At 47.7% G+C, this 24,499-nt stretch overlaps 1 protein-coding gene across 1 annotated transcript in view; it reads right to left on the reverse strand.

Annotated features, from left to right (window-relative positions):
• The window catches only part of SLC12A8 (solute carrier family 12 member 8), a 52,078-nt gene that overhangs the window by 16,756 nt on the left and 10,823 nt on the right, over positions 1 to 24,499 (reverse strand). The window contains exons 5-6 of the mRNA XM_086615556.1: positions 8,735 to 8,848; positions 661 to 748 (exon numbers count right to left, since the gene is read on the reverse strand). Coding sequence (XP_086471682.1) covers positions 661 to 748; positions 8,735 to 8,848 — 202 coding nt within the window. The remainder of the gene's footprint in view (positions 1 to 660; positions 749 to 8,734; positions 8,849 to 24,499) is intronic.

Genomic DNA, 24,499 nt, shown 5'->3' on the forward strand with positions numbered 1-24,499 from the left:
AATCCCTCTAAATTCTGAAGATCCTTCCTTTCTGTCTGAACCTTGGTACACAATTAAAAGTAATAATTTCAAAAGCAATTTAGGTGGCAATGAAAGCAGGCAGGAAAAACTATTGAGTGTTTTTTAATACGTAACAGTGTTTTAGTCCTGGAAAGCAGCATTTCTTGGGGTGGAGTGTTGCTCAGGGGTGCAGGACTTCTGCGTACCCCTGGCCTTGCAGGTGGGTAGGTAATCTCACCTGTCTTGGTCCCATTTTCCCAATAATAAAAATTATATTGAATTTTTCATATGTTTTTTATATTTTCTATTTATATAGAAAAAGAAAAAACTTTGAAATCAACAGCATTAAGGGACAAAATCATGCACTCCAAGCCTTCCAGAACTTTATCCTGCTCTGGGACAGCCAGGCTGCAGCAGCACAACCGCTCCAGCACCAACACACATCCCACCCAGCAGAGGAAGGATTGATTATATCCGCGTTAACAAACCTCTTCTCTAACCCACCCAGAGTAGGTGGTGGTAATGAATGATAATTTGAATGAGAGCCAGACTTTAATTTTCCAGATGGCTGAGTAATAAAAGGTCGACGGGAATATGAAATGCATTGGTCACATCCAGGGCAGTCTCCAAAGAGCAAATTTTCCCCAATCCATGACTTACGAGGTGCCAATAGCGGCCAGAGACCCCAGGGGGATGTTGGTAGCAGGCTTCTGGAGATCTCCGCTCATATTGAACCCAGCCATCACACCTGTATTTTGTAGACATAAATGCAATTTAGAGTTAATGTAAGTTATAGCGCATATAATACATATTATAATATGTAATTTAATTTAGTCAGTCAGTTAATTGATGGCTTCAGAACAGTAACTCTATCATCTCATTGCACTGCTACATGCACAAATACTGGCTCCCATTGATTGCTTGGTAAGAAGCTGTTCATGTCTTTAACAGAAGCAAACCACGACAAACATGTCTACAAAGAACCCTTTGTCCACTTTGAACAATGCTGGGGGGCAATGAAAAAAAAAAGAAAAAAAGAAAAAAAGCAGAAATCTGAACAAACCCCATCTTATCGTAACGCAAACCTCACAGAAGACAATGCTGTCCCACTGTTGAAAAGAAAAATGCTACTGTTCATCACAGCAGCACATTCAGCAGGTGGTACTACCCCCCCGGACCAGATCCATTACAGGTCCCTGCATTCATGGGGGACAACCGCTGTTACAAAACCGCCTGTCCTGTCCGTGTTTAATGACGATTGTTTGCGCATTTAGCAGCAGGAATAACAGTGCTCAGCACGAAGGCAGCACCTTCCAGCCAAGGGATCTGCTTTGGAAGTTGGCATTATCTCTACTTTGCAGATGGGAAAACAGAAGCGCTGAGAGGGCAAGCGATTGTCCCAGCATCACGTAGAAAACATGTGGTAGGACTAAGAATAAGTACTGAACTCTTATTTTATGCCAGAGCACAGGGTATTGTACAATCAGGACAGTCTTTAGCCTAAAAAATTACCATCTAAAGACGCAAGAAAGGGAAACAGGATGGAGCAAAGGATTACAGTCTCCACGTTGAGGCTAGGAACCCAAGGTACAAATTGTTTAAGAGGCTTTGCCCATAGCTGAAGCAGGAGTCATAGCGGACTTGGCAAGAAAACAAAACTTCTCGTCACATTATCTCAAAATTTTTCCTAGAAGACTTCAGATATCTGCTATAAATAAATAAAAAAATAATAAAAATCTGTGAGTTAGAATCTTGATGAGAAATTGGACAATTTGAACGCAAGACAGAAGAGCCCCTTTTAAGACACTACCTTCTGCCCATCACTATCCCACCCCCTGGATGTCAGACTAACGTCTTCATAAGGAGGTGTGGGCCAGGTGCCAGCCAGCACCGCTCACAGGATGGTCCCTGGGAGCCGGGCTGACATCACCACAGAACAACAATGGGAAGGAGGACGTCAACAGCACAGCGCTCACAGCATCTGCCAGCCCTGGCAGCAGGGGACCGACCACGCGTCCATCTGCCGCTTGGCTGCCAAGTCCAGCAGTCATTCCTCATTCTCAGAGGACACAAGAATGACGAAGTCAGTCTCTGAGGCTGCGAATCTGAGTGACTACAGCTCTAAATCAGCGACAACCCATTGCGTTTTAAAGCTCAACATTGATTGCTGCCTGGGAGGGTTTTCTCCCAGGACAATGGGTAGACAGGAGCTGAGGGACAAATCTCACAGTAAAGGGGACAAGGCAGCTCAGCCAGAGGGATGCCTCCTCTACAGACCTCGCATGGCCACCGATGGTCTGCCAACAGGGAGCGACGGTTGGGTTGCTAACTGGGGAACAGGGGCTGATCTCCCTGCTCCATCCCAGGCTTTGCTGTGCATCTTCACAGCTCCGTGTCCCCATCTGCTAGATGGGAATTGTAACATTTCCTCTCCTCGCTGTGCTGCCGTGAGGATAGTGCGTTAACGAGCACAAGACACTCACACGTTGCCAAACACATCGGCTAAGCATCCAGAGTCTTATTTATTTATTATTAGTATTTCTGCCTTGATCATTTTTTTTTTTCCCTCCTTGATCATCCCACCCAGCAGTCATCTCTTTCTGTCATCCTCTCCACAACAGAGCCAGAGCCCCATCAGTCCCTATGGGCTCCTGGCATTCCTCATCTCCTGGAAAAGCTATCTTCCAGTTCCAGAACAGATTTGAATCCTTGACACCATAGCGAAAAACATTACGAATCAAAACAAGCTCTTAATTTTCTCCTGGAAGACTATTCCGTGGATACACTTCTGAACAGTGCTGCTAAAAGCCCATCAACCAGTGTACTTTTCCCTGGATAAAGCTTCCAAGCGTTGTTCAAGCACTGCTCCTTTTAAACATCCACATAATAGGTTTAGCTGGAGGTGAAAAAAGTTAGGAAGACATAAGTCCATGGAAATGGTCACAAACATCATGCTAAATGAAGCCTCTATGAAGTGCTCTTCAGTGACATACTACTTTGCAATTCAGGGGCAAAGCAGAAAGCTGAGAATACTCTGAATTTTTCTTCCAAAGGGAGCAAATTATTGTCAGAAGGACAGCTGTTAATCTCATGTGCCTCTTGGCGGAGTTTCCCAAGCATTTGGCACCACCTCTAAATCTTCCAGCTTGGACTTGACTCACCTCTTCCTCATTCAAACTCCCACCTCAGCAAAGCACTGGGGAAACACCAAAATGGCGTTTTCTGGACTGAATATGAAAAAAGTTGAAGACATGAATCATCTGCACAGCAATGACTGCACAGCCCAGGCCACCTCACTGACACAGACCCACGCATATTTGGGAGCAGTCAGGAGATGACCTGCCAGAGACCACACAAAGAGGATCTTGAGATCGATGACTGACCTCCTGCCCTGCAGCAACCAGGGGTCAGACCCAGGCCAGTGCACACCATTAGTTTTTGTCAGGACTCTCAGGAAGTCACCAGAGTCTCATGGATTCCACTGCCGAAGGCCAAGGCCACCACGGAGGGAATGAACATGAATATTCTCAGACACTCAGGCCAAAGCCATCGCCTCTGTGCTGTAACTACGCCTCAGACCTGACTAGTACAGAAGGATGGACAATCTGGGAGTACAGACATATGGACAATGCTAAAGCCACCTACCCATCACCACCCAAAAAGTAATTTTCCAGACAGGACGACAGCTGCCAAAGAGCAGTACTGAGAAGGTCTTTTGCAAGCAGCAGACTAACCATCCCACTTTTTGATGAGAGGACAACTGAATTAATTTTGAAAAAAAAACCCTAAACAATCTCCACTATCCATAGCCTCAGTCACCTCCTGCCAGAGAACTGGTCTGACTTGCAAGTAGCCAAAAACAGCCTTTCCAGAGACTCCAGCTACTCAACAGAAGAAAAACCCGTACACTTCCATATAAAACTCAACGATAGAGAAGTTTGGATGTTCCTTCCTCCAGACACAGACCTGTCCTTAGGGAAACGGCCAATCCCTTCTGAACTCAAGCAATCATATCTGCAGATTGTACATGGAGAAAATTATCCACACCTCTGTTTCAACGAGATAGCAGGCTGGATTTTCCACACTGGCTATTATCTCAGAGAGCAGCAGATAATGACAAAGCTTCTGGACAAGGAAGCATGAAAACACGGTTAACTCAGCCAGGAAATTATGGCTGAGACAGTCTGTACATTGCTGCTATTCCCAGCGTAATCCTGTCCTGGGCATCATCCAGACAGTGTAAACGTGCATGAGGGGACCACCTACATTATACGTTAGGCACAACCATCAGCTCCACCAGCTCTGGCTTCTAACTCCACCAGCTATGGTTTATAACTATAGATATGACTGCTTGCAAATGTCCATTGCATTTTCCAGTGAATCTACTATAAAATATAAAAGAAGTTTTTTTTCCCTTCATCCAAGAGATGAAGAATGGAAAATCTTAGATAAGAATTGTAGCTAATTTTTTAAAAGGGCCAAATTCTCCACTGATGTAAGCTGGCACCTCTCCATAGACTTCAATGGAGTTGTGCCAGTCTACATCATCTGATAACTTCGCCCAAAACTTCTAAATCTATTTGCTGTCATTTTGCAACTGCCAAATACAGTTTATTTCAGAACTGGTTTTGGTATGATGATATTTTCCACTAACACTGCTTCAAGCGCCGTCTTGCCTTCTTGTATCGCACGACAACACGCTCCTTTCATTAGACAGAAAACCTCGGGGATTTAGTAGAAAAACATTCTCTGCGCAACAGAACCGATGTTTAACCTCGTTTTAAAGCTGCACTGAAGGTTGCATGGCTGCTGCTGCTGTCGCTGAGCAGTTTGAGGCGCTGAAGGTGGGCAGGCAGCTCCCAAGACTCCTTCCCTGTGCAAAGCCCTGGTCAGACGGGTACCCGAGTGTTTGCGTAACACAGCACAGCAGGAAAACATGTGCATTGAGAAGGTATATACAAACATAGAATCATAGAACTGTTCGAGTTGGAAGGGACCTCAAAGATCATCTAGTTCCAACTCCCCTGCCATGGACAGGGAAACCCTCCACTACACCAGCTTGCCCAAAGCCTCATCCAACCTGGCCTTGAACACTTCCAGGGATGGGGCATCCACAACTTCTCTGGGCAACCTGTTCCAGTGCCTCACCACCCTCTGAGTGAAAAATTTCTTCCTTATATCTAATCTAAATCTGCCCTCTTTCAGTTTAAATCCATTGCCCCTTGTCCTATCACTACACGCCCTTGTAAAAAGTCCCTCCCCAGCTTTCCTGTAGGCCCCCTTTAAGTGCTGGAAGGTGCTATAAGATCACCCCGGAGTCTTCTCCAGGCTGAACAGCCCCAACTCTCTCAGCCTGTCTTCATAGGAGAGATGCTCCAGCCCTCGGATCATCTTTGTGGCCCTCCTCTGGACCCGCTCCAGCAGCTCCATGTCCTTCTTGTGCTGGGGCCTCGAGAGCTGAACACAGTATTCCAGGTGCAGTCTCACGAGAGCATGCAGAAAAACATCTGGTTAATGCGCAAAGTCTCTATAGGAGTGCGTTCACACCTTCCATAGCGACTACGTTAGTCTTTTTGATCAAAGTCAGCAAATCTGAGTCTTCCATGCCCATGCACTCCCGTTTAGGCCAGCTCTGGATGTATGTTTTGGATCACTCAGCTGCTTCGCAATTATTAAATTACAAACTTGGGGGAATAAAGCCAGCTGCACTGCACGTCCAGCTGAAATGGTTTAAAAAGCTGTTACCCAGGAAGCAAATGGACTTGCCTCTGCTTTCCACCACTCAGCTGTAAAACCCAGATAACTTCACTCGCATTGCTGGAGTTGCACCAATAAAATACAGAGGAACAGAGAAAACAACTGGACTTGGAGCAAAACAATGCAAGGAGGATGCTTGTAGGAGGCAGCATGTTGCTACCAGTCTACAAAAGCCTGGGATGACAATCCTTGGCCACAGTGCCCTGGCCAAGGGCCGCTTCTCCTGCCCACTCAGTCCTGACAAGGGTCTCCTCGCAGGTCCTGCTCCCCTTTCCCAAAGCAGCTGTCCCTTTGCTTTTACAGCTTTTACAGCTACCAGCCTGTATTTCTGAAGTTTCCATTTCACTGATATTTCTGGTGGAAACAGGCAACTTAAAAACCACTTTTCCGTACATCCTAGCGACCAAACTTAAACCAGTTGAATTCAGATAACCATTTCAGAGGGCGAATAAAGACCTTATCCTGAAGAGATCAAAATAGTTTCACTTCAAAGAGGAACATTTCGTCTCAGAAAGGCCCAAACATCTCGTTTCACAATTTCCTAAATATTTTTTTAAAAAAACTTTGTTATCAAAACAGCATCATAGATTCTAAACTAGCATATGATAAAAATTAAAAAGAGTAAACATGAGATTTAATAATAAAACATAAACAGAACATTGCTTTGGGTCAAAGAAAACGTTTCAAAGTGGCTTGAAGTAACCCCTCAAAACTAAACAACATACTGTTTCCCTGAAACTCCCCCTGAATTTCTGTTACATCTAACTTAACACAAAGGATTTTGCTTCCAATGCTTTGGCGAGGTCACTGCAGGGTCCCAGCAGAGGCGGGTACCACTTGGGGATGGTGCAGGGCAGGAGCAGGAGCACAGACTAGAGGTGACAGCCTTGGAATGACATCGGCATGTTCCTGCCACTCCTTTTCACACGGAGGTGCTGGGGCCTGATGTTGAAGTTTGCTCGTAATCTGCATCAGGCTGCCCTGCATCAGCAGCGCTGGCAACCCCACCACACCGCTCCAGCCCACTGCTAACGCCGCTGCCAAACCCATCCCTGAGACATCATCTCCAATCTCGTGGACCACCTGTCCTGCTGGTGGGCTCGGGCTGTGTCCAGGCAGCACAGTGGGAAGCAGCTCTGCTCCAGCACGTGGGACCCCAAAAAACCTGGGGTCCCCTCTGCAGCCCTGGCATTGCACCCCCATGGTGGGGAGGGGGGGAGGTGAGCTAAGCGAGCCTGGGTCACGTGGGACGGGGGAGGACCGCAGTCCTCACTCATTGCCCCAGCCCTAGGAGATGGGAGCTTTATTCCCAGCACTTCTGAAGTTGTCCTGGGGTCCCCATTTGTGACCTGGAGCAGAAAAGTCTCGACTTCCACCTTCTTGAAAAGATCTTAATCAGATCACAAGTTCTCCCACACAGAGCGCCAGACACAACCCTACATTTTATGAGGCTCCTCCTGAGCTCCACCGTGCTACAAACAGCAATAACAGGAGCAATAGTGGTGTTATATGGTACTGCTGGCCCTGTGACTCCAAAGGAATACTTTAAATGCTGTAAATAACCAAGCGATTAAAAAGAACACATGAAAAAGCTGTGCAGCAACTAAGGTAATTATACATCAGCCCAAACCTTATTTTCGGAGAATGTTTAACATTACTACTGGTATTACTACTGCTAACTAACAAAGCAACAGGCTGCCAGGGCTTTAAATAAATTATATCTATTAGCTTTGGCCTTCTTCCTAGCAGCTGAGCATTAGCAGTGATGAAGAACCATTTAATATGGCTAATTGTGGTAATTTTCTGCACAGCTTTGTCATAACTATTCCTTCTTCTATAATCAGAGAGCTGGGAAAATGTTGCTTTCCTGCATCAGAGGCAGGGCTCGTGGGGAAGGTCTCTTTCTTTGGCTGGGGGACTCACTTGGGCCAGGCAGAATGACAAAAAAGAGGGCAGAAGACAACTTTTGGTGCTTCTTCATGGTGCCAATAGTTTAGAAAGATGAGTTTTCCAGGAGGAACTCTACACAGAGGCAATACCCAGCCTGATAAGCTGAGAGAGTGGATTTCAAAGGAAAATTTGAAGTCCTGCACTAGGTGCATCTCACAAAGTGACGACTTCTGCTACCAGACCATTCCTGCAGTCTGTCTCACAAAACCCTTTAGTTTATCTCCCCGTACCGCAGCAATTCTGTGAACAACTTCCAGCGAGTTGCTTAGAGCTAATCCTCTGAAAATTCATTCTGTAATCCAAGGATTCATCGCTATGGAAACTGCTTATAATCGGTACTTTTTATAGCTTAAAAACACCCTGCATCAACAAAAGGTATTGTAACTCCAGTTGACAGTCATCTCATTCCCTCTGGAGATTGCCAGCTTCGGAAAGGGGACATGGATCTTCCTGGTAATTTAAGGGAATGAATAATATGAAAGCATCCAGTTAAGCTCATAAGCATGAGCTCTGCTGACACACAAAGATGCATCTGTGATGCTGTGCAGAGAGTGGTGGGTCAGCACCATGAGCAATGGCATCATACCGGCTTGGCCACCTGCCCACGGTAAGGCTGGTGGGAAAGCTCTCCTGTGCACCTCCCACCCTCCCAGCATTTCTCTAAAAAGATAAATCATGATCAGCCCTTTTAAAAAAGCGTGATACCTTGTGGCCTGACAGCACTGGCCAAGATTGGTGCCTGAGCTTTGTCCTTGGCAGGGAGGGATTTACACCACCATATCAACCCATAGAGTTGACCAGCAGTTTCTGACCACAGAGAGACAGAAGAACACATCGGTGGGCAGGAATGTGCAAAATTTGAGATGCTGGAGGAAAGCCTGAACATTTTGAATCGACAGCATGAGTCTGTTACAGCCAAATATGGTCCCGCTTGCCCCGTCGAGCCACCCAGAGGAACTCTCCTTGCTTCTGCTCATCTCCAAGATGTGACCGTGCTGGAAGGAGAGGAGGATAAAACCTACAGTACCTGTGGCAGCCGGAAAAAATACTCCAAAAACGGTGAAGAAGGACTCCCCCTGGCTGTAGTCTGGCAGCGTGTTGTTGAACATAAGCTCTTCGGAGTAGCCGACGAAGCCGTGCTCTGCAAAGACATGGAGAACCTCAGAAACCACACCGACTGCTGGAGACTCTCTAGCCTGCTCTCAGTGACCAGCCATCCTCTAAACATGTGCAACGGCAGCTGCTGTTTCCCGGGACAGTTTGAAAGGATGACTGTGAACTTATGTGGTGGGGGGAGAAGGCAGGGAAGAGGTCAGTGTGGTTACAAGGGTGCCGATGCCAGGGAAAGGCATAGCTGACGGTGGGCGCAGTGGTGGAGGCCAGCACGTTGAGTGGCACCACCGGGCTGAGAGGCTCTCACCAAGCCAGAACACGGATCATATAGAGTCCCATCTGTGAGAAAGCAGGACATCTTCCTGTAAAACGTGTCCATGGAAGAAAACTGGCTGCAGGGATCAGCTAATATTTATACTTTATATTATACTATTATATATATTATATAAATATATAATATTTATCCACGCCACTTTAATCCTCTTTCCTAATAGAGCAAAATTATGCGTCCCTGAGCAAGCCCTCACACCGTACTCCAGTTCTGTGTTTCTGCCAGTCGAGCCCCTGCACAGACAAGACCCAAGATGTGCCCATGCTGTCAAGCTGCTACCAGCACACCCCGTTTATATGCTGGTTGCCAGTGAGCCTAAAGCCAACAAAGCCAGTTGGTTGCAGGGTTGGCTCTGCCCTAGAAGATGGGTTTTCCCAGTGGAGAAGGAATAAGATGCTCTAAAACCACCCATTGCCACATTGTGCACTTACCCTCCTGATGCCGTTGCTCTCTTGTTGCTGTGTTATCACCTCCAAACCAGGCCTAAACACAGGGCTGGGCACCATGACCAGCCACCCCCCTCCCAAACCTTCTGCGGATGTTTATCGTGGCACAACAAGGAGGAAACGCCGAGCCCTTGGGATGTGCCCCACTCCCCGCACCCGTTTCTGCCAAGTCTTTCCAAGGTCATACACAAACAAGTTCTACTTTCCAAACAAAAAAGTTTTAGAGAAGATGGGAGAGAGGGGGAAGCAATGGGTAGGGTATCAACGTCATGCAACTGGTTGACTGGATATGTAATGGAAGATCCTGCTTCCTCACTTCACATTGGAAGGACAGGCCAAATTCTTCCACAAACTCGGATTTGTTAGAAATAGTTGGGCCTGACAGCTGACGTGCCAGTAGGGCATTAATTAGGAAAGGTTTTAGATAATTATAGATAGAAAAGATAACTCCTGAAAGCGGGTTAAGGAATTAATGACGCATCTATGAAATTAATAATTTCACTTTCAACAGGCAACACTGCTTTTTAATGGAGCATCTTAATCTGTGGAAACTTCTCCTCCCTATCAGTGATCGAAATGCTCATGCCAGCTGAGGTGGGAGCTGAGGAAAGGAGGAAAGTCGGTTCCTTTTTTTTCTCCCGCCACTACAATCTCTTTCCACAAGACATGTGACTGCAATAACTTAAATTTTCTCATTTGCAGGCAGGATGTTGTTTATGGCTGTACAGGGTGATGGCCAGAAATGAAAAAATGCCTCTATCAAAGCTGTCCCGTGCCTCAAAGACAACAGTAATGAGGTTTGGACAATAGATTAAACCGGAAAATTAAATCAGAGCTCTGAACACAAGACATATCCATTTAAAGTCTCAGAATATAACTAACCACAGAGCTTTGAAGTCGCCACAGAAAAAATCCTATAGATAATCAAAAGTTTCCTACCACATCTGCATTCATTGTGTTGCCCAAACATGGATGGAAACACACTGATAGAAGAGGTCTCCTGCTGCTAGGCTTTTTAAAAGCACCAGCTATCTTCACTAGGAACAAGTCCCAGACGGGATTTAAAGGGAATAAGCTCAGCACAACACACTGACCTCTGGACCTCACAGATGTGTGCAGAAAGTGCAGCTTCTGGAGAAATAAAGTGGGGATCTATGTAGGCTATACGATCCCTCAAGACCAGACCTGAGCTCCTGCAACTGGAATTCATGCCCACGATGGCACAGCACGTGAGCTGGCTGCAAAGCTCCCACCAAGCTGCTCGAGGAAAATTTGGGTGCCTGGCCAAGGGATTTTTCCCAAAGTCTGTGCTCCTTATAAAAATGTTAACATCTCATTAGTAAAACAAAAGGAGTGGGCAAAATACTCATCTCTTGCCCCAAGGAGATCTGCAGACTTTCTCCAACCTGTGCTTCACAGCAGCAGCAGCAAATGTATCTGCGTCACTTGACAGAAGTTTGCCCCACCGATTCTTAAGTATCTCCTGTGAAGCGGACTCAGCCTCTCTTGAGGGTTTACTCCCATCTTTTCGTGTCTTTATCATTTAGGTTTCCCCTACTGTCTAATCAAAACCACCCTGTTTGAAGCTCATGATGCTATTTCTTGCCTGATTCATAAGTTCTTTGCATTTATTTAAAAGCATACTTTCACCTCCTGGAAGCTTTCCCCATCCTGCACAGCACGGCCGATGGTTTCTGCTAGGGTGTAAAACTTCACATTTTTCTTCATCAAACCACAAATCGTCCTTTTCACACCGTTTCCCCAGCTTGTGTAAGGTCATCTGGAAGTCTGACCCTCTCAGCCAGGCTACTGAGAGTCCTTCCCAGCTGGGGGTCATCTCCAAATTGAATCTGCATATTCTCTTTTCCATCATCCATGCAGTTAGGGAAAATACCAAGTAACACCGAACCAAAACCAGACTCTTGCAGAAACTCATCAGACACAGCCTCCTGCTTTGTGAGTGAACCATCTCCAACCAGAGTCTCCCAACTGGGTTTTGGGGTTATAGGATTCGATGATGGGCTGATCCAGGCACTTTGGGTGCCTTATGTCTCCTTTCTCATACAAAAGGCCAAGTACACAATCAGACTACGTTTTCTGTGATATCGTTTTGACCATACCACAGCCAAAGAGAGACCATGAGACCCATGATTCCAACATTTGACTTGCCCCTGTGTACATCTGAGCCCCATCAACCTTAAGAAGCCAAACGATCCCTCGTGCTCCATCCATTCATCTCCTGTTCCCTTTCCTACTTTATTCTCCTAAGCATAAATCCTGGATGGAAGAGACAAAGCCTGAAACCATGGCAGATGTTACTGGAACCACAGAAAACGACAGCCGTGGATCTGTTGAAGGAATCACCGGATGCACCTACACCTCTACCCCACTTCTGCTTCCTCTCCTGACAGCTCTGGCAGGCAAGAGGAAGTCCAGCCATTCCATGTTTGCCTTTTACAGAGAACCAGGAGCTTTCTTGTCTAATTAAAGTTCATCCAAACATTACGTGTTATTGCAACCTCATTTCGCAGTCAATCACCCTCCCGTGAAGCAAATCTCATGTCCCTTTTGATCAGTTTTACACCAAGATTTGCAGTCGCCATCAATTTAAGCAAGCGATAGTCACACGACCGCGGAGCTGACAACAACTCGCTGTGCGCACCTCCTGGCTGCCCCCGTGCCTGCGACTGGAGCGAGTCATCTGTGACCTTTCGACTGTCATATTAATGGGACTAATTGTAGCTGACGGGGCAATTGGGCTGAAAATCATCCAAAACAAAACGGGAATCAGCAACTGAGACCAATCGGTCAAACCAACAGAGCACTCGGTCGGTTGTTCATGGAGTCAATTACCCACATCCCATTGAAAGTGCACTTCAAAAGGACAAGCTTCGGAAGGAGGAGGGAAGGAAACGCGATAGGGTCTATATTTGGCACTCTGATCTCCAAACAAGGTGAGATTTTTTTTTATTTTTTTTTTTTGTCAGAGGATCTTTTCCTCCAGCTAACTGCTGGGTACATGAGATCCAAGCCAGATTCCTCCCTCCTCACTCATTACAAAATGTTTGTCTGGCAAATTTTGCTCTCAATTAATTTATGCAACCCCACAGCCTCTAAATCCTGCCTTTAACGATCCTGCTCTCGGCTGGCTTGCAGAGGGCTGGAGCTGAAACGCTATAAACAATCTTCCCAGTGTCATGTTAGAAGGAAAAGAACCCGGTTCCTTCTCTGTGTCGTGTCAGCCTTATGGGAAATGCACAATAAAGAGCGGTAACAATTTATTTTCATCATTAGATACTCAATAAGAAGCAGGCAGATAATGGATTTCTCAAGTGGCTGAGCTGAAGTAAATAAACAACAGGGGGGGAAAATTGACTTAGAGCAACATCTGAATCATTCCTGTGATGTTTGACAAATTAAGTCCTTCCAGTTGCCCTTATTAAAATGATGTTAACAAACAATAAAAAATAACTAGCAAGCTTCAAATGGAAGAGCTTCCAGGATAAGCATCCTCCATTCACAAGTGCAGGGAGAGCACAGAGGGCTGCACATCAGCCTGATGCAGGTGGAGGAAGAGGAGGAAGGTGACCAGGATTCTCATGTTCCCCTGGCCACCACAGATGCCTGGGAGGGGGCACCAGCCTTCACCTGGCTGCCGTCACTGCATTCCCCTTCTGTCTCCGCTAGTTTCCACATTTGAGCTTTTCTTGCCACTTTCTCCCACCTCTCGCCCTGTGGAAGAGGATGAAAGCAGCCGAGGTGGGTTTTGGCACTCGGGACCCACCTTAGGAGGGTGGTCCCTCCACAAAGCCCAAGGTTTCAGAGCAGGAATTGAGGAGGTTGGAGAAAGGACATGAGGCAAAGCGGTGGTTACACGGGGTCAGGCCATTATGCAACGGCACAGAAGACAACAGCGCTGCCAAGTTCCAGGCAACCTGGAGCTCATTACAGATTAGTCAAGTCTTGGCCAAATTCAATAAGCCTGTTCACAAGCTTAAGGTTAAGTAAACTCTGGCACCAAGGCAGGGGCGAAATAATGCAAAAATGGAAAACCACCTTAAGATACAGCTCCCAGCAGACGGTCACGTATTGTGCTCTGCTTGTGATTAGAGATTTTAATTATGAAGGTGGATGCTGAAGGCTTGAAGTGGTAAGATTTTTTTTCTTTTCCTAAATAAGTAAGCCCACATATTCCCACCTGGAAGGTACTTGCTAAGATTTGCTTTCAGAGGAATAGCTGGAAATGTCTGTCTTGCAGCACGTTTCCCAGGTCTGATCCCAGCACTTTCAGGATCCTGTGTGATATAAGAGGTGAAGAGCCAAGGAGTAATTATATATCCTCAGCATAATTATCTCCTCTTTCTCTGTCTTTCCCTCTTCTTCTTCCATCTCTAAACCCTTCTGGCATAAGATCCGAAATCCAGTCGTTCCGCTTGGACACCAGTCCAAGTGCACACCCAGAGTAAGGTGCCAGTGCAGGTGCTGGAGGTACCCAGGCACACCAGCATGGAGGAAACAGGAATGGTCCCCACAGCCTGGTCCCACAGCTACCGTCCTCACCTGAACACACACCTTCACGAAAGATGAAGTTTCACTCCTCATCAGCCATACACTGGCATTTTCTTCCTCCCAACTTTTAACCAAAGGCAAGGTACAAGCCCAGGACTTCTGAGCTGCTAACTCCCTGATGGGTGAGTCAAGCCCTGTCCGGTTGGCCACTCTCAGAAGTTGTGGTCTATCAGATGACTGTTGGGTGGCCTAAACCAAATTAATTCCCACATAGGTCAAAGTGCTCTACAGCAGGGAAGGACTGAAATTCTCCCTCCAAAAGCCCTTGCAATACTAATTCTGCCCCTGCCTGGAGAAGTTGTTCATCCGTGGATGGTGGTGGTACTCATTAAGATGCACTTAACTACTGACAGCCTTTCACACAAGAACAGCATATTCACTCACCAAGGGAATGTCAGGCATGCCTGGCTTTAACAAAGCAACATTTTGATGCCAAACCACAACCACCAATAGGTGTTTCAGCATCTCAGTGTGCAATTGTAGATACACAGGGTTAACCATCCACATAGAAACTGTGGATGGGAAGAGATTTATGCAAAGCCACGAATGTCATCCAAACCTCACTGTCTTTTTATCTTTGTGTTCTCCCACACTATGCAAACACTGAAATTTAATTTGAGGCAAGAAGCAGCACTGGATCTTCTGACATGACACAGCCGTGCTCCGAACGGCTCTGGGCTTCCCAGCAAAGGGAGTACTTGCATGTGCCAGAGAATGATGTGGGTCCAGCTGAGTGCAACCAGTCCAGCAATGTCACGCCGCACACCTGAGGAAGTTCACTGAAAACGGTGCACCTCTCCAGCGGATTGGCATCATCACAGGGGCACAAAGAGGGCAGTGGGGTCACAAATAACACTTCTATCACCTTCCGCAACAGAATAAAAAAATAAATCAAAGTGGGGCAGTCACAAACCCCACCCCTGTGCATCCCTCCATGCACATACTTGGCTCCCTGTGTTTGGGCTTGTTCAACACCGACATTAACAATCACGTTTCCAATGGTCTTCCAAGACTGGGCCACTTCTGCAGCCGTGCCTTTGCAACCACTCAGCTCCAGCTCCTTGGGTCCTCCCAGTGTTTTTGTCCTAGGAAAGTCCCACCCTACCAGAGTGAGTTGTGGATGCCCCATCCCTGGAGATGTTCAAGGCCAGGTTGGATGAGGCTCTGAGCAACCTGATGTAGTGGAAGGTGTCCCTGCACATGGCAGGGGGGCTGGAAATAGATGATTTTTCAGGTGCCTTCCAATTTAAACCATTCTATGATTCTACCACCTCTTCTCCCAGGCATTGACCTGCTGCTGCCAGCCCGGTACAGGGCAGGCGGAGGCAGAGACGTACAAGAAAAATGTGGAAAGGCTGGGAAAGGAAAAATTGAGAAGGAAGCAGCATTGGAGGTGGATAGAGAACAATATGGTCATTTTTCCATGCCACCAGTTCGCTGTTCAACCTGCTGTGGTCTGACAGTCTATGAGATGCACAAACGGATTTTTACCAGAATATCCCAGTCCTCTAAGAGATGGGGAACTGGTGAGTCATGAAAGCAAAGCACATTGAGAGGCAGAGCTGCACTGGTAGGTACAGAGAATAAACATAACCTTCGCTGAACTCGTACAGGGATACAAAAACGTTTTAACATCTTCTAGGACATCTCTTGCTTCACCTTTGGATATTCAAGTTCTGGCTGGAAGACTGGGAAGAAACAGAAGAAAAAGAGAAGAGCTGCAGGGGAGCAGAGCTCGAGGAGGATGAGATGGACTGAAGAGATCGATGCCCCTGTCTCCTGACAGCTACTGCTGGACTCTTCTACCCAGAGGACCACATTCCCCAAACCCGAGTTGTCCTTTTCTGGAGCCCCAGTGCAACGCATGTGTCACGTGAGCCAGCATCTCCCATGGGCCATGTCTGCCCTTCCCACAGCACACCAGCCCTCTGTACCTCGCACCCCAGACTTCGGGGATTCAGGAGACACCCTCAGCCCAGCCGCAGGCTGCCATGGACTAGCTGGTCAGTGCACATTTCCTACAAGCCAGGAGCACATCTGCTCCATGCAGGACTTGTGGACAGCAGCACAGCTCCGTAGCTGGAGACGCTGCATGTGGAGCCCAGCCCAGACAGAGAAGAGCAAACACAAGGTTCTGATACCTCTCCCTGCAGATTCAACCTCCATATGTCACAAATGACATCATGCCTTGGGTTTGCCTCAGTCCTCAGGGCCTCGTCCTACCTGCTGACAGCTCCCACAGCCTCAGTATTTCTGCTTTGGGAGTCTTAAACTAGGCAGGGGAAAAAATAGAGAGGAATTTTTGTTTGGAATACAGGCAGGTCAATGATTATGCAGTGATAAAAATGCAGCTATTACGCAATTAACGCAATGGCACATGGCCATGCTGATGGATCAGTGCAGAAAGACTGCAGAGCATCTGCTCGAGCTGCCAGGGCACTGAAACAGGGGATGCGGGAGCTCCCCAGCTCCTGCTCTACCCCATCCCAACCCATGCAGCTGCTGGCAGCCCTAAGCCCTTCTACTGGGAAGAAAAGAAGATAAGAACAGGAAGGAACTAAATTCCCTCCATGATTTCATCCCTAAATCCCAGTTAAACACATTTACTATCAAAAGAGCTCAGGGTGACTGCAGATCCTGAGCTGACGGTGCCAGCTGAAAATTAAGCACTGGGTGCCGTAACCGGCATCTTCTCACACCTTGGTGGCCACAGCAAGTGGTGTCCTCAAAAATGCCACACCAAAACTGAGCAGCAAGAGGCAGCCCGAGGTGGGGAGAGGAGTCTATCGCTGTTTTTCCACTCATGGTGAAAAAATAAGCTCCTATTTTATCATGAGCACTAGGGAGATGGCTTCATAAATTAGGACAAATGGCACGCTTACGTCTCAAATTCGTCAGAGCTGCAAGCAGCAAAAACCAGACAGGTTTCAGTGAAAAAAAAGAATTTGGCAAGAGGGTGGTGGGGGAAGAAGGATCAGAGCAATTTTAAAGAAAGAAGGAAAGGAGTTCCCTTGCCCAAGACTTTCTCTGCACCCATAATAAGCCCGGCAAACCCAAAATGAGAGATTATGTAAAGTCTGTAATTGAAGGAGCGAAAGCCACAGCTAAAACAATCTAAAAAGGCCAAGCCCTGAGAAAGGCAACTCGAATCCCTTATCTTTTGATGGAAAAGAATGTGCTCCCTGAGATTAATGACGTGTTTACCCGAAAGGAAATCGCCACCCTTCTGAAGCAGCGAGTGTTTGTTCCTCCCAAGCCCCTGTTTTCTGCTCCAGAGCTGATCTCCCAAACCTCCTGTTTAAAGTCAACACACAATACAGCTTCCTGCTGCAATGTGCTCCGAGGGATCTCACCATTAACCCCCACTCCGAAAACCCCCCTCCACTACACCTGTCTGTCCTGACCACCACCGGTGTGGATGAAAACAGAGTATTTAAAACACATTTTGAGCACTGGCACAGAGACAGGCATGAGCGATGAATCACCCTCGTGCATAAATATTTCTCAGTTGAGGAGACGAATTGGCAAGTGTGGAGAGTGACAGCACCGTCAAGGGGAAGCACCCACTTGTCTTGCTCTTCTCAGCAGTCTCTGGGTGCAGCAGGTGGCCTCTTCTCAAGTTGCTTGGGGTTTGGGCAGCATGTCCTGCAGCCCACCCTGCTGCAGGACACTCTTGGGGAAGAGGTTTAATGCTGTCTGGTGCAATGGTCTGCTGTGTCACAGGAGGCATGGAGGAGCACAGGATCTGTGCGCTGAAAACCCTTGAGTGAGCAAGGACGCCTAGGGAAGAAGCCCCACAGGGTGATGTGTTTGAGGAAACCTGCAGAAAACCCACTCGGGGACCATCGGCCCTTTGCATACGTGACAAACACAAGTATTCACATCCTCACCCTCTGCCCAGCTCATCAGGCTTGGAGACCCCGAGAAGGGGACTCAGGCCCTGGGGGTGGCTGACCCCCAGTGAACGCACTCACACTCCATCCCAAATCTCCTCAAGGAGCAACCTGGCCATGACAGTCATCGAGTCATGAGCATCTTCCTTTCCCTAAAGCCAACAGACCTGCAGTAAGGAGTGACGGCCAACAGCTGAAAATAGCAAAAAAGGCAGAATAAACAAAAGCAGCTGCTTAAATCAGTCTCCAATGTTCGTATTTAGCTAATGGGGCAATTTTGATCTGCAGGATGCTGCCACCTCTCTCAAGCCACACAGGAGCCAACGCTGTCCCCGAGCTCTCCCCAGCCACGTCATGGCTCCTGTGGGACCAGGCTGTGTGGGAGGAAACAAGAATTTCTGCCCAACTCCCTGTGCATCTGCTTTATCTTCATGTAGGCTTCTCAGGAAGATGGAGAAGCGGAAAACCACTGGTGTACGCAAAACACACACAGAGCCCGAAAGTGCCTGCATGGGCAGCTGCTCATCATGAAAGCCCATCACCTTGGCACCACTTAAATAAAGGAAAACTAAGAAATGTGGAAGTAGCTAGTAAAGCCCTCTGGCACTTATTCTGTCTGTACAGGTTAGTGGGTTTTCATTATTTTTTGAAAAAAAGCCAAAACCCGGGTATTTTCTGCAGGTGGAAAATCTGAAATTTTGGTTAGCAGAAAATGGACAAGATTTTAAAATGGTATTTCGACTTTATGAAGTCCATTTATGTTTTATATTATTTAATGCTAAGCACCAGAGTTGCTGTAATACATAAAATCCTTCCATTACTATTTTATTTTTTGATGTGGTATCCACTACCTGGCTTGTTCAGCGGTATTCAAACCAGCCTGCGGAAATGGGTTTATTCATTACAAAGAGGACGAGAAGTAAAACGCCCCTTGCTTCACCCTTTTTTCTAGGAAAATAGTTTGCATCAATGGGATATTATTATTAATTATAGAGTGGTATTTCTTGGAAGTCATGCCCAGAGTCCCTGGTTGTGGGAGGCTCTGCAGAAGTTCTCTGACAAAAAAAAACTCGGCCTTGAGAAATCAGAATCTAGGCTGAGTCAAGGCACAATAACTGGAAGAAAACGAACAGCATTTGAGCAGCAGCGGCAATGACACACATCCTTTGGGCTCGTTGGAGTGACCTCCTTTCTAACTTGGAGCTATTCCCTGTATTGCCTGGGACAAAGCCCAATCCCTGTCGATCAAATCCCCATTTTTCAAAAGAAAGCAGTTAACCAAAATGTAACATAATCCACCAGATCCTGTCATGGTCTAGAGTCTTCTGCCGTACTCATGACTAGATCATCCTGTACTTCCAAGTTATGGATATATTACCCAGATGACAATGGTATTTCAAAAGAAAACTACTCTGTTGATTTTCTGATTCTATGTCCAAAATGAGAGTTTGATTTTATTTTGGGAAGGTTTTCATTATCCTCTATACAACACACACAGCTACTGTTTCAACTTTAGTTTCAGACTGCAAATCAAACCGGAAATCAAATAACTGATTTTTTTGAAAGGTTGAGCAAGATGTTGTCACCTAAAAGGATTTTTTTGTTTGTTTCTTTGAAACCATTAATTGAATTCAGTTTAAATCAGAGAATACGTTTTCCCTACCAAAATCACATTTTTCAATGAATCCATTTCCCCTTTGAGTAGAACAGAAAATCAGCAAGAACAACCAGGCCACCATCCAGGCCAGTGAAGGTACAACCAGGCTAAAATCTCTTACCTACAGCTACAAAAAGGCCAAAAATCATTAACATAAGCCATCAGAGAAGACGATGAGCAGTAGATAAGGACCCATGTCCCACGCAAAGTTTTCTCTTTAGCCTAGGGGAAGAATGCAAACTAGAAGTGAAGCAGCTGGAGAAAGAATGTAATATCAAGAAATTAGCTTCCCAAATTAAATCCCTAAATAAGGAAAGTTGATTCAGGGCACAGCTGAAGTGTGACTGGAATTAAACATCAGGGGAATGAAAAAAGAGCAGGTAAAATATCTCCATCGTTTGAAAACAATTATGTAGCAGCACCAAAAAAAAAAAAAAAAGAAAAAAAAAAGTCAATGCAATTAAATAAAGCTGTCCAGATTAAACAAAGCAACAGGGAGAGATGGAGAGATTACGGGATGATATATATCTTCCTCGAGCCAGTCGGTTTTATTAGGTCTCTAGCATTCAACAAGCTGCTGCTAAATGGAGAGGCTGCACGGGAGGTTTTTATGCAGGGAGCGGGTGGGGAAAGCCCACGTGAAGGCAGCAGGGGACAAAGCCAACCGGGGTATTTCAGGGTTTGTTTACAAGCTCTAGGGAGACGAGCTGAGCATCACCTCGCAGGGAAACAGCGAAGAAATTACAGGTTAAACCGAGCGCGTACAAAATCCCCTGTGTAAACGAGGAGCAGTATTACTGACGGGGCAAGTTCAAACCTGTGACAGCCTCAGCAAACCCTCTCCTGCTCCAGGGGTGGACCTGGGCCAGCCCTGCCCTGACGGCGCCCTGCAGTGGCACGTTTTAGGGCACTGAATGAGGCCGGGACCCTCCTCCTCCTCGGCAGCCCGTGGCAGAAGGCTGCTTGCTCCCAAGCACCACGTGGCCACTTGGATGGCACAGCCTGGAGAAGGGAAGATCAAAGGGGAGAACAAGAGGCCTTCCAAGCAAAGTGGTTTAACGCAGAACAGAGGGACATCATCTGGTCCCCAAGTCCTCAAGAGACCCAAAGCAGTGGGTTTTGGCTGCAGGAAGGAGAAGTTAGCTCAGGGTAGCTGCGACTGGAGCGAGGTCCCCAGGGATGCAGTGGAGGATCCATTGCTGGAAACACTTTAAGAGCAGGTTAGATGCACATGGCATCCCCAGAGGCTGCAGGAGGGCAGGGACCCACAGGCCCTGAGCTCTCCTCCCTACCTGCCTCCTGGAAGATGCTTCAGGGCTGTGGGCTCAGAAATCCCGCCTGGCCTCGGTGGAGCAGGGGCACAGGGACACCAGCTCCGGCCTCCGGCGAGCAGCAGCTGTACCAACACCCCGAGCATCCGCCGGCAGGCGAGATCGCTGCTCCTCAACAAAGTCCTACTGCCGGCTGTCCTCCAGCCAGGAAACACCATGAAAACCTACCTATGAAAGGGGCGGCAGAGTGGAACCATGCAGCAAAAGTTACGTCTCAACTGATTTTTTTTTTTTTTTTTTTTTCTTTTAAATAAACTGCTTTAAATACCTACTTCAGAGAGCCTGGACAGAGTGGTGGAGCTTTCCTCTCGCTATCTAAACAAGGCCCCTAACAATGTTATCACTTTTCAAAACACATCTGTCCCGCAGCTCCTAGCCCAGACAATTGGCAGGTAACCAGTTAATAAATGTCTTCGCCAGACCATTGAATAGGCTGGCCCGGGCTCAAGAGTGATGTCAGGGCCATTCAATGCGCTATAATTGGAAAAACCTGGGGAAAGCAATCTCATGTTTTTTAATAAATAAAGAGCGTATTAGCAGCCTCCTGCTTTTATTCACCACGGTGTCTACCTTGTTCGGTAGCAAAGTGGGATTTTTTTTTTTTTCTCCTGCCGCTCGCTCGGTGATCTCTACTTGGAATTTGATGCCAGTTTCCAGATGTGTCTCAGGCCAGGAAGTCAGCAATCAGCCTGGATAAAGCCTCTGGGATTAGCTGCAGATCATCTTCTGACACACACATCCTTCCTGCACCCTCTCTTATGAAATTGGGGCACACCCCTCATGCCCAAAAATAAAATAAAACAACCCAGAGCTGAGCAAAAGTCCCTCAATTAGGACACTTTGATCACTTTCATACTAAATATGTGGGAATATATTTAATTTATTCAATCCATCAAAGCCCCTGAGGCACTCTTGAAGGGATCTTTACAACACCGGAGTGTTTACATCCATAAATCACTGAAACAAACGCAGGTTCCCCTTCTGCTGGAGCAGCCCCAGGCGAGGCTCCTCACCAGCGGTACCCACCGGGGAGTATCCACTCCCCAGTTCGGCCTCAGGATGCCTGACGGGGATGAATCCTCCAAAGGACTCATCGTGGGAGGAAGAAGTGAGAATAATAAATAGGTTTTCTGGGCTGTATGAGAGCAGCTCCAGGAAGCTAAAACCCAAGCGGGTGACACGAAGGATGCAGTTTGCATGGAAAATAATCCCAAGCAGAAGCACCCCGACAGCAACGCGCCTTCCAAGCCCTCCTGTGTCCCTGGGAAATGAACTACGCATGTTCCTGTAGCACCGACTGCTGCAGGATGCGGGGTCCCAGCCGTGAGGGTCCCCAGGGGTCAGACCCCCATGCTCCAATTATTGAACTCCCAACAAAATCATTATTGTATTTTTTTTTTCCCCCAGGCATTTCAGAGGCTGTTGCTGGGCCCTTTTGGCTGGTGTTGCGATTCCTTTCATCTCCCCAGCAAAGCGCAGCCAAATTAACACCAGCCCTCCCCAATAACCGCCCCCCTCCTCGACGCGCTCCCGCAGCCGCTCTGCTTCAACGGGGCACCTGAGAGCCGCTGCCAAAACAGGAAAGCAGGCGCCTAATTGAAAGGGAGTATTTGGGAGTCACCCTACACAAAAATTAGAGATATGCTAGGAAAATAAAAGTGGGGGCATTAACAGTGAGCTTATCTTCTTTTTCCATGACTCTAACGTTCAAGACGCAAAGAGGCCAAAAAGTTTCACGTACTGTTCTGAGGAGCTGGTCACGGAGAGGAGCATCCTCTGCTTTACATCCATCGCTGCCCCCAGAACAACTCAGGCCGATTTTGAGGTGTGGCCCTCCAGAATTCAAACGCAAGTCAAGAAAACCTGGCGCTGCCACCGCGCAGTTGTGCAGCAAGCGCCGGGGCTTGGTTATGAGCTGAGGAGTTGAGCATTGCCCGATTTCAATTCACCTGTGTTAGGTTTGGTAAAAACAGTAAGCTGTGCCTGGGGAGAAAAGGAATACGGATGTTTTCCATCCTGACAAAGGAGCACGGAGGTTTCTGTTTCTGGAGGTGGGACTGAATTGTAAGGAGAGTGGCCGGAGGCAGCTCAACAAGGCTGGTTTTCAGACAGTGCAGGGAGCTCCTCTCCTCGCCACCCACCCCTGGCCAAGATCCCAGCCTGGGACCGTGACCCTTTCCCAGGGGAAGCACCAGCTGGAGTCAAGAGGAGGAATTAGGATTAACTCCAAAAAAACAGCCAGTCTCACCCCACCCTGCGGGAAGGAGCCAAAGCCCTCGGGGCCAGGCAGAGGGATGCTGCAGCCTGGCAGGGAGCAGGCAGGGAGACCTGGACAAGTGACCCAGAGCACTCCCTGTCTGCTGGAGCCACTCAGCTCCTCCAGCCCCAGCTCTGGGCTGCAGGAACGTGGCCGGCTCTGGGAGCAGGAGTGAGCCACGGCAATAGGGAGGGGAAAAAAATAAATAAATAAAATGAGAAAAAGCAGCAGGAAGCCGTGCTGAGAAGCCCCCTTTTGTGTAAACACACTCCGTCCTCAGACTAAAAATAAAGGCAAACCACAGGAAGGGAGTGAGTGCTTGGACAATGTCCGATGTGGTGTGTGCCTGGGTGTGAGCTGAGGGAACGAGAGAAGAGCAGGACTCCACCCAGCCCAGCCACACACAGGCCTTTGAGATGGACAGGCATTCCTGGAGATTATTCACATCCAAATAACTGCTGCTTGGCAGATGCGTGGTCCTTTGGTATGTGCATAGCACTCGGAAAAGTGAAGTGAGGGAGAAGGCGGCCGTGGCAGGAGCGGAAAAGGCAGGATGGCTGCGCGATGCCCATTTTACAGGTTCGGAGACCGACACCTGAGGCTCTGAACTGAAACCCCATAAGCCTGTCAGAAAACAAGGAAGCAACCCAGAGGAGATGGCAGCTGAAATCCTTCCAGCTCACAGGTCCATCCTCAAAACTCCCCTCTCCCCGCACGCTGCCCTTCGCGTCCCCGCCAAAAACCAAGCCCAGAACAACCCCACGCATGCGAAGGCTGCAGAGAGCTCACTAGTTGACTGCCCACCCCAAAGGGGTCTCAAATGCTTCCCCAGGTGCTGGGCTCGGGTGCACCGCACCCCACCACTGCCATCAGCCAACTCCCGAGGACGGAGCTTCACCGACACCCGCGCGTCCCACGCGCAGCCTCCTCGCAGGAGGGATGCTTTGCTGTCTGGTGCGATCACACCCAAGAGACACGCATCCATCATCCATGCTGAGCAGAAAGCGTGCAAGACAGAGTGGAGAGGCTCCTTGAAGCCCGGTGCTCACCATTGGTGCTGACACACCACTCAGAGGCCTTGTGGGGAAATGCAGGACTTGGGAGGAATCAACCGTTCAGCCTGGCTCCAAACAGTTCTCTCTCACAGTAGCGGTGTGTCAAAGCAGAGAAACCCACAGCTCTCCTCAACCATCCT

This window comes from Tauraco erythrolophus, chromosome 8, assembly GCF_009769465.1.
Source record: "Tauraco erythrolophus isolate bTauEry1 chromosome 8, bTauEry1.pri, whole genome shotgun sequence".
NCBI lineage: Eukaryota > Metazoa > Chordata > Aves > Musophagiformes > Musophagidae > Tauraco > Tauraco erythrolophus.